The sequence below is a fragment of the Lutra lutra genome, chromosome 10, assembly GCF_902655055.1.
Source record: "Lutra lutra chromosome 10, mLutLut1.2, whole genome shotgun sequence".
In the NCBI taxonomy this organism is placed as follows: Eukaryota; Metazoa; Chordata; class Mammalia; order Carnivora; family Mustelidae; genus Lutra; species Lutra lutra.
Genome location: NC_062287.1, coordinates 65,322,482 through 65,337,201, shown reverse-complemented (window position 1 = coordinate 65,337,201; position 14,720 = coordinate 65,322,482). Strand labels below are relative to the sequence as shown.

The following is a 14,720-nucleotide window of genomic DNA, read 5'->3' as shown; positions in this document are numbered from 1 at the left end:
TTACTTTATGAAATAAATTAATGAAACAGATACCAACTAGAATAACCTGTTTATCTGTTTAACTAACTTTCTAAGAATATAGAACCTATGAACATAAACACACTTCAGTTTCACATATTTTGTATTTTAAAATAATTTATGATAGCCTTTCCCAGAGTGTATTCCATAGGGCACTAGATCCTCTAAATGTTCTGTAATAAAGAGGTTTCACTGGTCCAAAAAGTTTGAGAAATATTTTATATCTCCTTTGCTTGGCATTGTACAAACAATATTTGCATGTCAAAGTCTGAGAAACTGTGCAGTAAAGAAAGCTGTTTAACTTGGTCTTAACTTACTGTTTGCGAAATTCTTTGATTTGAAAACCTTTTTGCTAAGTAGTATTTATTAGTTTTCAGTAGAAAACACTTTGGAAAATGCTTCCTTAGTATATCTTAAAAGAAAAATAATTTATGGACTATGTGCCACTTAAAATTAGAAAGCTTTCTGGGTGAAAGTATAGTAGCTCTACTATTCTAAATTTGTTCTACCTTTAGAACACTATAGAACCCAGGAATGTTGAAGGGGGAAAATATCTGGATATTGTTTTTGCTAAAGGTAAATTTAATTCTGAACTGAAGACCATTGGCCTGATTTGTCTGAAGGCTTGTTATCCTGATATGTGTATTTCTCATGTAGTCATTGTTTTCTAGACTGATGCAAGGAAAAGCCAGGTTTTACCATGTGGACGTGTCAACATGATTAACAAGAAACAGAGTAGCTTTTCGGGGAGATTTATAGACCTTACAGAACCTTGCAACTACTTATTCTCTTTTATTTCCAATATTGGAAAATTTTAAAGTCCTTAAATTGCATAACCAAGGCAGTTTTATATAGTAGCATACTGAAATAAATTGCTTATATTTCAGAAGGGAAAGGTAGAACTGATAATTTTTATTTCTGTAATTCCTTTTATCCTCTTTTTAAAAAGACTTTATTTGTTTATTTATTTGACAGAGGGAGGGAGAGTAGGAGCTGTGGGAGAGGGGCAGAGGGGAGGGAGGTGCAGACTCCATCCCAGGACCCTGAGATCATGACCCAAGCGTAAGGTAGAAGCTTAATGACTGAGCCAACCAGGTGCCCTCCTTTTAACCTCCTTTCTAACTGGAATGTTTAAAGAAATATTCTAAGAGGAGTTTTAGTATGAAATAGCATTGTTGAAAATGAGCTTGGCACAGAGGTGATACCGTATTCAGCAAGAAGATAGAAGAGATAGGAATCAAGTATCAAGAATGCAACAAAGTTGAGGTTGATGGATTAAACCTAAGTGATAGGATGAACTTCCTGAATAATATGCCTATGGAGTCAGCCTATTAAATCTGTAATCTAATAATTCTTAGCATTTTTGTCTCAAGGTATGTTCAAAGGGCAATAGCATTTTTGAGGTAGATTGATAGGGTGAGTACTAACTTATCCCATATTATTGAAGCAAAGAGTCTGTGACTTATATAGAATGTAAACTACACAGAAGCTGAGAATTCCACTAGTACGTGTAGTCCATAGTAATAATAGGCAGAAAAAAATCTGTAAATGGGCAAGTTGTGGCATGTGCTTGTGATAGGTACAAAGGATAAGGTGACTTTGTGAGATAATTCAGTGAAGAGTGTTTAAGATAAACTTATTATCTTAAAAAAAAAGATGAATTTGTATCTTTAATGAGACCTACTAGAAATAGGAATAATCTTAGGATAGGAAAAGGGTTGCAGATGTTGTTCGTGAGATAAAATATGTGAAAATGTTTTCTGCTACACAGTATTAAATGTTGGAGCTCCTGGGTGGCTCAGCCCGTAGGTGTCTGCCTTTGGCTCAGGTCATGATCCTGGGGTCCTGGGATCCAGCTCTGCATGGGTTCCCTGCTCAGCAGGGAGCCTGCTTCTCCCTCTGCCTCTGCCGCTTGTGTTCTCTCACTTGCTCACTCCCTCTCTCTCTCTCAAATGAACAAATAAAATCTTAAAAAAAAATTAAATTTGAAAGCATTATTATAACATCTATTAGATTCATACCCTATGTTTTAAGTTTACTGCTTATTTTTAAGTTTCCATATCTTTTTATTAATAACTGTTCTGTTAGAGAATGTTTAGTTTAAGAATAGCTTTAAGAAATGACCAATGCAGGGCGCCTGAATGGCTCAGTCTTGTGCTCTCTCTCACTCAAATAAATAAATAAAATCTTAAAAAAAAAAAAAAAGATGACCAATGCATTCTATTTTATGTTTTGGTCAAAGTAGGTTAATAGTCATTTAATTGAAATGGTTATCTCCTTAGTCAAGCTGGCTTCTAATGGTACTCTAGGGGATTTATCACAGTCTCATAAAATGAATAGCTTTATCTCTTTGAGGAATTTTAGTCATTCTTTTGTCATTTCAGATTTGTTAGTAATCCACAAAGAATATGATTCATTATGTGTGGAAATCTTCGGCAAATTCATATTCATCACATTTTTATTATTTCTAAGGATTTCAGAAACCAACCTTTAACAAAGCTTTTGCTTTGTAACAAATAAAAATCATTCAAGACATAGGGACCTTATAACACATACAAAAAGTAAACAGATAGTTCCCTTTGGATATATACATTCCATAGACATCTAGTACTTGATTATATTTCACTGTATTAGAAAATATATGGGCTCCAAAGGAGATAGAAAATATAGTTCTTGGCTTCTATGAGTGGGGAAGAAGACTTCCTTTAGTAAAATATCCAGAAAACTATTCTAAGAAAATTCATTCCTGCAGTGAAGAAATATTCAGAAAGTATGTGCGCATGTACCCAGCTCTTGTTTTAGGAACTGGGAAATTACCAGTAGGCAAGACAGAAATCCTCGTTTTTATGGAGCATATTCTAATGGAAGAGACAGACAAACAAAAAATAAGTGGAATGGGTAGTATGTTGGATGGTAACAAGTGCCGTGGAAAAAATAAAGCAAGGGAAGAAGACAGGGAATGTTAGAGAATTGCAATTTTATTTTATTTTTAAGATTTTTATTTCTTTATTTCTTTGAGAGAGAGCAAGCTACAGAACGCTTACAAGAGCTCAAGCATGAGCAGGGGCTGGGGCAGAGGGAGTAGCAGACTCCCACAGAGCAGGAACCTGATGGGGAACTTGATCTCAGAACCCCAGGATCATGACCTGAGCCAAAGGCAGGCACTTAACTGACTGAGCCACCCAGGCGCCCCAGAACTCCAATTTTAAATAGGGTGCCAGCAAAGGCTTAACAGCAGAAGTCACTTGAATGAAGACCTAATGGAAATGAGGAAACTCATCATTAGAATATCTGTGAAGAGAGTATTCTAGGGAGAGGAAGAACAAACAGTATTAAGACCCTTGGCTGGGAGCATGTCCACACGTTTTAGAGCTACAAGGAAGTAGAATGGGGCTAAAGTGGAATGGGAGAGATTGAAGGAGCCTGGTAAAATAATGCAGACAGGCAGTGATGATGGCTCATAGTATTGTGGTAGCAGTGGACATGGTAAGCAGTCAGGATTTGCTGACAGTTTGGATATGAGATACAAAAGAGAGAGGAATCAGCGATTTTGATCTGCCAAATGGAGAGAGGATTTCCATGAACAGAAGCTGAAAATACTGTAGGAGGAATAGAGTTCAGGGAGAAACACTGGAGCTGTGTTTAGACATGCTTAAGATACCTGTTAGTGGGGGCACCTGGGTGGCTCATTCGTTAAGTATCTGCCCTCGGCTCAGGTCATGATCCTAGGGTCCTGGGATCGAGCCCCGCATCGAGCTCTCTGCTCAGCGGGAAGCCTGCTTCTCTCTCTCCCACTCCCCCTGCTTGTGTTCCCTCTCTCACTGTGTCTCTCTCTGTCAAATAAATAAAATATTAAAAAAAAAAAAGATACCTGTTAGTCATCTAAGTAGAGCTGTAAAGCAGGCAGTTGGATATGGCTTTTTGTGGCATTTTGGGGAGAGGTTTGGTGGGAGAAATGAGTTTGGAGATGTATGATATCTTGGTAAACTGTGCTGAGAAGTAAGATTAGGAGAAAAATGAATAAAGGAAAGGTTTCAAGAGGGAGATAGAATTTTGAGCTGGAACTTTGATTAATGGAAAAGAAAAGGAAGAGGATTCTAGTTAGGGAAAATGACCTGGCATCTTAGGATATCATTTAGAAATAAATCTGAATGCTTTACTCTCTTGTCTTTTTTTCTTTGAAATATTGTTTTGAAATATTGCTATGAAAGTTTTATAGGGTATCATAAAGTATTATGCAACAGTAGGTACATAGGAAATATTTGTTGACACATAAATGAGAATAGTGTTTTCAAAGCTTGTTTCACTAATTAGTATTTTTAGTCATTGAAATGTAGGATATTTTTTATTATAGATGTTTTTATTGTGCTAAAAAATACAGGACATACGATTTAGCACTTTAACCATTATTAAGTGTACAGTTCACTGGTAGTAAGTATATTCCAAAATTTAGTTTTGTGTATAAAGATATTTTCTCTTCTCAAAAAATATTGTTGCTTACTAACAAAAGGAATTTAGAGCCAGTTGGGCTTTACTTCTAAGCGCACTAAGCATTCTGTCAGTCTTAGAATCCTAAATGAGGGGCGCCTGGGTGGCTCAGTGGGTTGAGCCGCTGCCTTCGGCTCGGGTCATGATCTCAGGGTCCTGGGATCGAGCCCCGCATCGGGCTCTCTGCTCAGCGGGGAGCCTGCTTCCTCCTCTCTCTCTGCCTGCCTCTCTGCCTGCTTGTGATCTCTCTGTCAAATAAATAAATAAAATCTATAAAAAAAAAAAAAGAATCCTAAATGATCATCACTTTTGTTTGAAAGGTTGAAACAATTAGAAAAACAAGAATGAAAATTAGTGCCTTACTTCTAAAACAGATCTTTTCATTTTTAAAAACTGATTTTCCATTTAAGTGAGTGTCATTTTTAGTTGTTTGGGTCACAATTTAAATAATTTGAATGTGTCTTCTTTATCTTTGATTACTGGTACCTCCGTCAGAAACCAAATGCTCCTGTAAAGCTGTGGTATGAATCTATAGCATAAGGAGCTTTTCAGAAGTGAAATAAGCGTGCCTTCCTTTATAATTTTTTTGCCTGCTTACTTGCTTCTTAGATTCCTGTCAAAGTCTGTGTTTTTACTTTTGAGTTTTGTAAATTATATTATAAATTATATTTTATAATTAATTTTGGATTTTATAAATTACATGAAAATGTGTGATATGTCTGTTTTTTGTGAGTTATAAACCTAGGAAATTCTGTCTCTTGATTACAGTGCATCTTTTTCTAGGGAACAAAGAAGGAAGAGATTGAAGGTGAAGTGGAAGTGTCTGGTTTAATTCAGCCTGCAGAAGTGTTTGCTCCCAAAAGCCTGGTGTTGGTATCCAGATTAGATTATCCAGAAATTTTTAGGGTAAAGAACTCAACAGTTGTCATTATTGATTTGTATTATTGTGTGAATCTATTTTGAGTGAACCGTGGTAACATGATTTTGTATTTAAAATGTCTTTAAATTGATTTAGGGATCCATCAATAAAACAAATTTAGTGTGAACTGAAAAATGTGTTTATGTTGGGTAAAATAAATTCCTGAGTTAATGTGACTATTTAAACTTATAAAGATGTAGTGTTTGCTTTAGTATAGATCCCATGGCTACTGACTCCAAAATTTATGAATCTAAAAGAAATTATTTGATTGCTTGTAGCAAATTTAAAATGCATTAGTAATATAACAATTTTGTCTGTTTTTATTTATCTTCTTTTGAGGAATACCAGGCCCAAGTAAGTAGAATGGATATTTGCAATTTCAAAAAGTTCTGATTGCCAGGATGGCTTTAGAATATTCTTTACTTCCAGATATTTTCCTTTTTGAGACACTCCGAATTTTCCAATGCAAAAAAATTTTTTATTTAGTTGTAAATACATTTAAGCTATGAAAGAAGAGGGCTATTCTTTTATTTCAGTTGCTACCTTTGGTAATAGTAATGTTGATTATTGTCCAAAATCACAGATCTCTTTGAAGGGTATAAAATATACCTTAATATTTCCCAAGGACTTGGAATTTCTGGAAAACTTTGTATATTATTGAGATTATATATTGTATAAAAATTAGCTTCATTTCAAGATTTCAGTGATAATGGGTAACTTCTAACAAATTCTAATTTTTTAAAGTCACAAATTTTAATAAACTGAATCATCTGTAAAGATTGTATTTTGTCTTCCATTTTACTACCTACCTTCTTCTGAACTTAAAGTGTTTATAATATCTTACCTCTATTTTGCTAACCTCTGTAATAATTCACAAAATTTTTCTGTAAAGCAGATGTTCTGAATTTGTAAGAATCACAAAAATATAAAATTTCTTAATTTTTATCTTGAAATTGGGAGTTTTGTAAAGTAAGAGAAAAACAGTTTTAAAGCCCTACAAATTTGCTAAAGTAGTTATCTGAGCTCAAGCCCCTGTTTTACAAATTATAGATTTCTGTTTTGTATAAACTTACCTCAGAAGCTCATTTAGAGCTTCTGATTAAGGAAGAAAATTTAATAAACCTAATAACATTTGCTGCTAAAAATTTGTTCTGTGGTCATTGTAGAATATACTTTACTGACTTCAAAGGGAAATTTCCTAGCAGCAGATGTTGCAGCAATTTATTTTCAATGCTTACTTTTTCCATGAAAAAACTGCATGCATCTTCTCTTTGCAGGCTTGCCTAGGTTTGATCTACACTGTGTATGTGGATAGTCTGAATGTCTCCTTGGAAAGTCTCATTGCAAACCTGTGTGCATGCCTTGTCCCAGCGGCTGGAGGGTCTCAGGTAAATAGACTGAGAAGGGAAATGAAGAGGACCTATTCCTCTTTTCTTCTCCTCCAGTTAATTTAATTTATGAAGGAAAGGAAAAAAAAAAGTCCTTGAATATTCTCATTTTAAAGAAGATCTTAGTTAACCATTATCCCTGTGGTCTGCCTTCTAGAGAGAGATCCAAGATTCCATTCTTTTCTTAGGTCACAAGGTTAATTTTAACTCAGGGTTCACCTTTAACATAGCATAATTAGAAGTCATATTTTGTGTAACTTGAACTCTAGTTTACATTTTCTTGGAAACACACTTTTTTTTAATATTTAAACATTTAAAAATACATTCTTTTTGCCTTTCTTCCTCCTCTATGTAGTTATGGCTCATTTTATTAACTTATATCAAAAAATTTATAATTGATTAAAAATTAGGAGATAACATTAAGAAAACTCTCAAAACAATTTTTTGTAGAGCTTATAACTACTTCTGAATAGGTTTATTTATTTATTCATTTCCCTGGATAACAGCAATTATACATGACCCTAAAGCCATTTTTCTGTGTTTGTAATCTTTAACAGAATAGCTCACATGTAAGCTTTGAAAGAAGGGGGCTTATTTTTCTTATTTCAGTTTGCTACCTTTAGCAATAATAATGTTGATGATCATCCAGAATCACAGATCTTTTCCAAAAAGTGTAATCTATTCCTTAAAATTTCCCAAGGATTTTGTCATATATTTAGCCTTAAAGGAGAACATTAAATTATTTTACTGAAACAAAACTTTGTCAGAGTGGTCATATGGGTTTTTCATCTTGTTTGTCCAAAGATTTTTATTTTCGTCTCTGCAGTAGAAAAATAAGAACCTCAGCTTCTATGTGTCAATGTTTCTAGAGGACCAAACTTAAAAAAAAAAAATTCTTCTCCTTAAGCCCTAAAACTGATTAGTTGATCGTGTATTTTGTTTATTCTTGTGTAATACTGTGGAAGAGGACAGACCTCTAAAACTTCCATTGTTTATCCTCCTCAGTCTGACAGAGATGATACTTCCAGTGAAATGGACATCCATTTGCTTTGCCCTTTGCCTTTTAACTATGTTTTGTCTTACCTGGTATCTTCTGTTTTTCTTTAATTTTTATTCCCTTTTTTTCCTCCTGTGCCCTATTCCCTCAGTCTTCTCCCCCGCTCCAAGGGAAGAATATAAAATATGAGTTTGGTCACAAATAACCTAAATTTGATAGCAGTGGCATTGTTTCAAGGACCTTTATCATGGTGGGATTTCTGCTGACTTTATTTTGTGAATTTATTTTTTAATTTAAAAAAACTTTTTGTTGGGGGATAGCAGGATGGCTCAGTTGGTTAAGCATTTGCCTTCAGCTCAGGTCATGATCCCAGGGTCCTGGGATCGAGTCCTGAGTCGGGCTCCTGGCTCTGTGGGGAGCATGCTTCTCCAGATTCTGCTTGCCACAACCCCTGCCTTTGTGCTCTTTCTGTCTTTCTCTCCATTTCTCTGACAAATAAGTAAAAAATAATAAAAAAAGTAAAAAACTTTTTATTGTGGCTACTAAAAATTTTAAAATAATGCATATATGGTTCATATTATATAGTTTTATTTCTTTCTCCAAGTTTTATTGACATAAAATTGGCATAAAAATGTTGACTTTAATGTTTTATTATTTTTTAGGTAACTGTGATTGTCAGCGATTTTTATATCTCATCATTTAATAAATTTCAGCTTTCTCATTACTGAATTTTCTTATACCATGATCATTTGAGCACAGTGTAACTTGAATGTTTTCAGTTACATTTTTATTCTTGGCATCTGCTAATTGGGTCTTATAGGGTTATCACCAACTCAATATTAACTTCAAAAAATTTTAAAAATTTGAACTTAAAGGGATTTTTTTTTTTGTCTTCAGAAAATGTCTGAAAAGAAATCATTTATGTTTCTTTGTGTGTTTTTCCTGCATTCTGCAGAAGCTGTTTTCCTTGGGTGCAGGAGACAGACAGCTGATCCAGACTCCTTTGCATGATAGTCTTCCTGTCACAGGCACTAGCGTTGCTCTTCTGTTTCAGCAGTTGGGTATGTTTTTTCCCCCATTGTCAGTGTCCTCCTGTGGATTTATTTTAAGCTCAATACCTGATACATAAAATAGATAATTATGTGGGTCCTAATCTTAAATGATGCTTATTCTTTTAAAAATTTTTTAACTCTGGCCTCTTTTGCTCTGGAGTCAGTTAGACATACAGAAAATAGGCAGATTTTCCTTATGTTTTAGAAGATGAATAGATGGTATATTTTGCTTTTCCTTTACTGAATTACTTTTGCAGAAACTTTGTTGAATGAAACAGAAAGTCCTGTCCTTCTAATCCATGATCTGTATCAGAACTTTATCACCAATTTTCTAGCAATGAAAAGGCTCAAGAATTGCAGGGAGGATATGCACTCTGTCCATCGGACAGCTTGTACTTCCTTTAAGGAATCATACAACTTTAAAGTGAAGGTGTTTTTGATTGGGGCTGCCAGAGATTCCTATTTACCTTACCTCTTACTTGTCCTTTATATGTGCCTGCATATGAGTGTCCCATTCTCTTTGGTTCAGTCTTTGTCAGTGTTCTCCATCTGTCTTTGTCTTTTTTAAGTTACATTGAAACCTTCCCTTCCCTAGGGTTCATGTTATTCTCCATGGGATTATTATTACCTTACACAAAACTTCTACCCTCTTGTTTCCCTTCTGTCTCATGTTGAATTTTGCTTCTAGCTCAGCTTTCTAATTTGTCACTCCTTTTTCATTAATGGCCCCATCCTTATTCTTCTGCTGTGACTTCAGTTGCCAAATTTAGAAAGCCTCAGAAGAAAGAAATGTAAATATTCAGTTTTATAGTATCTTAATAAAGATTAATGGTGATACCAATCCCAAAGTAGTAGTTTTCCCCCCCATTAATCTGCTTCCCGTCAGGAGTTCAAACACTAAAAAATTACCTATCCCTTCATCTCTCCCCTCCAAAAATATTCTGCTGCTTACTAAATCATTTCAACTAAGTCCTAATGTAATTAAAGCTATTTTTTTTCTTAATATGTAAAATAGGTAATTTCCCTGGTGGTACTTAGTTCTCTAAAGAATATCTTGTTTTTTTTTTTTGTTTTTTAAAGATGTTATTTATTTGACAGAGAGAGAGAGAGATCACAAGTAGGCAGAGAGGCAGGCAGAGAGAGAGGGGAAAGCAGGCTCCCTGCTGAGCAGAGAACCCAATACGGGGCTCAATCCCAGGACTCTGGGATCATGACCTGTGCCAAAGGCAGAGGCTTAACCCACTGAGCCACCCAGTCACCCCAAGAATATCTTGTTGATTAAATACTCTTTCCATAATTTTCTAGAAATAATTTTAGGGAGTTTATGGGTTATCTGAAGCCTGTCCATGGTCCCTACTAACCATTGACTTGGTTGATTTTAGCCAAGGACTATTCACATTACTTTTTTACTTTTAGAAGAGACTATATACCTCATACAAGGATCAGTAAAAACAAAGATTACCATTAAGGGGAACAGAAAAATAGTGACACAAATAAAATAATCTGCCTTTTATCTTAATGAGTGTTTTATAAGCCTGTTATGTTTTTGAGTTTTTACAATGGCTTGACCAGGGGGAGGGGAGGGATGTTACTGGCATTTAGTGCCCAGGACTAGGGATATTAAACATACCTCATGGATGATGTATGTGTACCAGAAGAGCTTTTACCTCACAAACACTGGTAGCACTCCCACTGAGAAAAACTACTGTAGATAAAGTATGATTTATAAAACCTGGACATGTCTTCAAGTAACGGTGGTCTATATAATTTAGACTAACTGTCTTAACAATGACAACTAGAAAAACTATGTAAATATGAACATCATCTACTTGAAAGCATGAGAGGCCGTAAAGATACTAAATGAAACCTAGAGAAGTGAGCCGTATATTTGGGACCAGTTTTTCCCAGAGCATCTGTTGATTTTGGAAGAAGTAACTGAAAAGCTGATCACAGCAGTATTGATATCCCACAGGGAGCAGGAAAACTGAGGTCAAGTTTTATCAAGGGAGATTTCTTTATAAAGCTCTCATGCTTTGAGTTGAGACTACTGAGGACCACAACCTAAGAATGAATAAATCACAAGTAAACAAGGTCCACACAAGGTCCCTTGAGGAAACGAAGTGGAACTTGAAATCATTTTAATTCCTTGAAATGATTATTATGATCCTTGATGCTACTGTCTCTAGCCATATAGTACAAGTAAAAGTAAATTCCTCTCTGGAACAAGGTAACTGCATTCTAGGTCTTCAGTATGTCTACAAAATTTGCCCATCACTCAATCAAAAATGACCAGAAATATGAGGACTAATCCTATATGAAAGAAATATAGAAGAAACCATAGATAATATAAAAACCCACAGGGCACCAGAAAAATAGTTAACAAATTCACTTATTTAAATAATTGTGCTTAAAATAGTGAAGGAGATAAACAGGCAAGAGTTAGAATTTGAGGAGTGACATCAGCAAGATGGCAGCATAAGAAGTCCTAGTCCTTTTTCTTCCACAGAAGCATTGCTTTAACAGTGATATACTGACCAAAATACCTTTATGAGAATTCCAGAATCTAGCAAAGAATTTCCAATACCCCAGGTGATCACAAAGCTGAGAACAGACACATTAAAATGGGTGGAAGAACAATTTCACTTTACCCTGTCAGCCTCTCCCCTAAGCCAGCACAGCTCAACACTGGGAGAGGACACCTCAGCTTGCCACCTCTCCTTGGGGGATGGGGAAGGAGAAGAATGGAGTATGTATGCAATTTACCAGCTTTATGGAGGGCTGCCCGAGGGTGAGACTGTCTCATTTGGAGCACTGACAGAATCAGCACTGTTTTGATGCCACTGAGAACAAAGAAGAGTGAAGGGTAGAGCTTGCTGTATCATCGCTGCTTGTGGCAGTTGGCAGAAGGTGCACAACTTGGGGCATCTCCCTTGGGAGGGAGGGAGAGGGAAAACAGCATTCCAGCTTTTCAGAGTGCTGCCTGAATATTGGCAAAGTTATAGAGGAATTGTAAATTTAATTCACTGCTGATGAAAATGTGAATTAGAGCACAGTTTAACTTTCTAAAAAAGTTAAATAAACCAAATAATCCAACCATTCCACTCCTAAGGCTTTCGCTCCATTTACCTAAAGAAAATGATAGCATTTTCCATAAAATACTTGTACATGAATGTTCATATTCACATTTCTGTAATAGTAAATAACTGGGAACAAGATCAGTGTTCATCAATGACAGTGGATAATGGTGAGGATAATGGATAAATAATCTCTGATATATCCATACAGTGGAATGCTACTAAGCAATGCAAAGTAATGAATTATTGATATATGCTACAGCATGGATTAATCAGAAAATAATTATGCTGAATTTAAAAAGCCTTACAAAAAAGAATGCATACTGTATGATTTGGTTTCTATAAAGTTCAAGAAAATGCAGTCTAATCTGTAGTAATAGAAACAGGTCACTGGTTGCCCTGGGAGTGGGAAGAGAGGGATGACAAAGAGTTATGAGGAAACTTTGGGATGTTTGTGGTCATTATCTTGATTGTGTGATGATTTACAGTATGTCTGTGTGTGCGTATGTTAAAGTATATTAAATTCTACAAGTGAATTGAAAACCTATATTCATATAAAAACTTATATATGAATGTTCATAGCACCATTACTCATAATAGCCAAAAAACAAAAATAACCCAGGGGCGCCTGGGTGGCTAAGTGGGTTAAAGTCTCTGCCTTTGGCTCAGGTCATGATCCCAGGGTCCTGGGATCGAGCCCCGCATCGGGCTCTCTGCTCGGCAGGGAGCCTGCTTCCTCCTCTCTCTCCGCCTGCCTCTCTGCCTTCTTGTGATCTCTGCCTGTCAAATAAAATCTTTTAAAAAATAAAAATAAAAATAAAAATCCAAATGTCCATCAACTCATAAATGGATAAACAAATGGTGGTATATCCACATAATGGAATAATATTCAGCCATAAAAAGGAATGATTGTTGTTACATGCTACAAATGAAACAAATCTTGAAAACATTGTATCAAAGTAAAAGAAGCAAGACTCAAAGGGCCATAATATTTTATGATTCCATTTATAGGAAATGTCTACAATAGGGAAGTCCATCAAGACAGAGAGATTAGTGGGTGCCAGGAGCTGGTGGGGAGGGAACAAATGGAGTGACTGATAATGAGAATTGGGTTTCTCTTCAGGTCATGAAATTGTTTTAGAGTTAGAGACTGGTGATGGTTTTACAACCTGTGACTGTGCTAAACCCCACGGAACTATATGCTATATAAGGGTGAGTTTTATGGTATATGAATTATAACTCAATAAAGAAAAAATTATTAGGGCCTTGTCAAAGGAATTCAGGAGCTACCTTGAAGAGACTTGCATGGATCTACAATGGTATAATTTGAGCTTCTTTTTTTTTTTTTTTTTTTTGAGCTTCTTCATAAATGGTGAAAATTGCATTTGTTTGAAACCCAGCAGATATTTTATCTTTTAAAAATTTTTTAATTAAAAATTTAAAAAAAATTATTTATTCACGCGCGCGAGAGAGAAAGGCACATGAACGTTGGAGCAGAGGGAGAGGAAGAGCATCTCAAGCAGACTCCCCACTGAGTGCAGAGCCCAACATAGGGCTCAACCTCACGATCCTGAGATCTTGACCTGAGCTGAAACCAAGAGTTGATGCCTAACTGACTGAGCCATCCAGCTGCCCCCAGCAAACGTTTTTATGAATTTGTAATAATATTAAATGAAAAATTATTATCTTAGAATGTGACAGGGAAATGATTTGTTATCTTGAAAACTTATCAATAAAGGAAAAGAATGCAGCATTTATTCTGTGTTGTCTATATGAATTGTAGTACAGGATAACCTAATAGTCGATTAGGGAAATTGTCTCTTTTTAAAAGTATTCTATCAATAAATGAAAAAAATTATAGTGCTAGAACTTCATCATTTTATGTTCTTTGGTAAATGAAGTTCTGAGCATCAACAAGTATTCTGTTAGGAAAGAAAACAGACAGATCTAGCCTTGCCAAACAGTACCTGTAGTTTTGCTGGCGGGATTAAATCTGATTGCAGAAAATATAGAAGATAGGGGAACATAGTGAACTGCACAAGATTGCAATTGTCAAAATTAGGTTCTTAGACAATGTGGTGTATATATGTGATGAAATATTATTCAGCCATAAAATAGAATTAAAATATTGCCATTTGCAACAACATGGATGGAGCTAGAGAGTATAATGCTAAGCAAAATAAGTCAGAGAAATACCATATGATTTCACTTATATGTGGAATTTAAGAAAAAAAATAAGCAAAGGAAAAAAGAGAGAGAAACCAAGAAACATATTCTTCACCATAGAGAACAAAACTGATGTTTACTAGAGGGGAGGTGGGGTGGGAGGATGGAGGAAATAGGTGAAGGGGATTAAGAGTACACTTATCATGATGAGCACTGAGTAATGTATAGAATTGTTGAATCACTGTGTTATACACCTGAAACTAATACAACACTGTATGTTAACTATACTGGAATTAGAATTACAAACTTAAAAAAAAAAATCTGTTTATAGAAACTCTATTGGTCAAATGTCCCAGGTTCTTTAACAAATAAATTATAAAGAAGGGAAAGGAGGAGTAACCTCTAGATTAAAGGAGTTGTAAAATGTCCTATTTGGGGGGCTTCTTGGTGGCTCTGTCAGTTGGGTGTCTGCCTTCAGCTCAGGTTGTGATCTCAGGTTCCTGGGTTCAAGCCAGACTCTGCTCAGTAGCGAGTCAGCTTCTCCTTCTTCCTCTCCCTCTGTGCTCTCTCTAATTCTTTCTCAAATAAACAAATATCTTTTTAAAAAATCCCCTTTTT

General features: G+C 35.4%; 1 protein-coding gene across 2 annotated transcripts in view; it reads left to right on the top strand.

The window, feature by feature from the left end:
* The window catches only part of SBF2 (SET binding factor 2), a 483,767-nt gene that overhangs the window by 231,012 nt on the left and 238,035 nt on the right, over positions 1 to 14,720 (top strand). For both annotated transcript variants that reach the window (XM_047693703.1, XM_047693702.1), the window contains exons 4-6: positions 5,290 to 5,412; positions 6,703 to 6,813; positions 8,766 to 8,871. In XM_047693703.1, the coding sequence (XP_047549659.1) occupies positions 5,290 to 5,412; positions 6,703 to 6,813; positions 8,766 to 8,871 (340 nt within the window). The remainder of the gene's footprint in view (positions 1 to 5,289; positions 5,413 to 6,702; positions 6,814 to 8,765; positions 8,872 to 14,720) is intronic.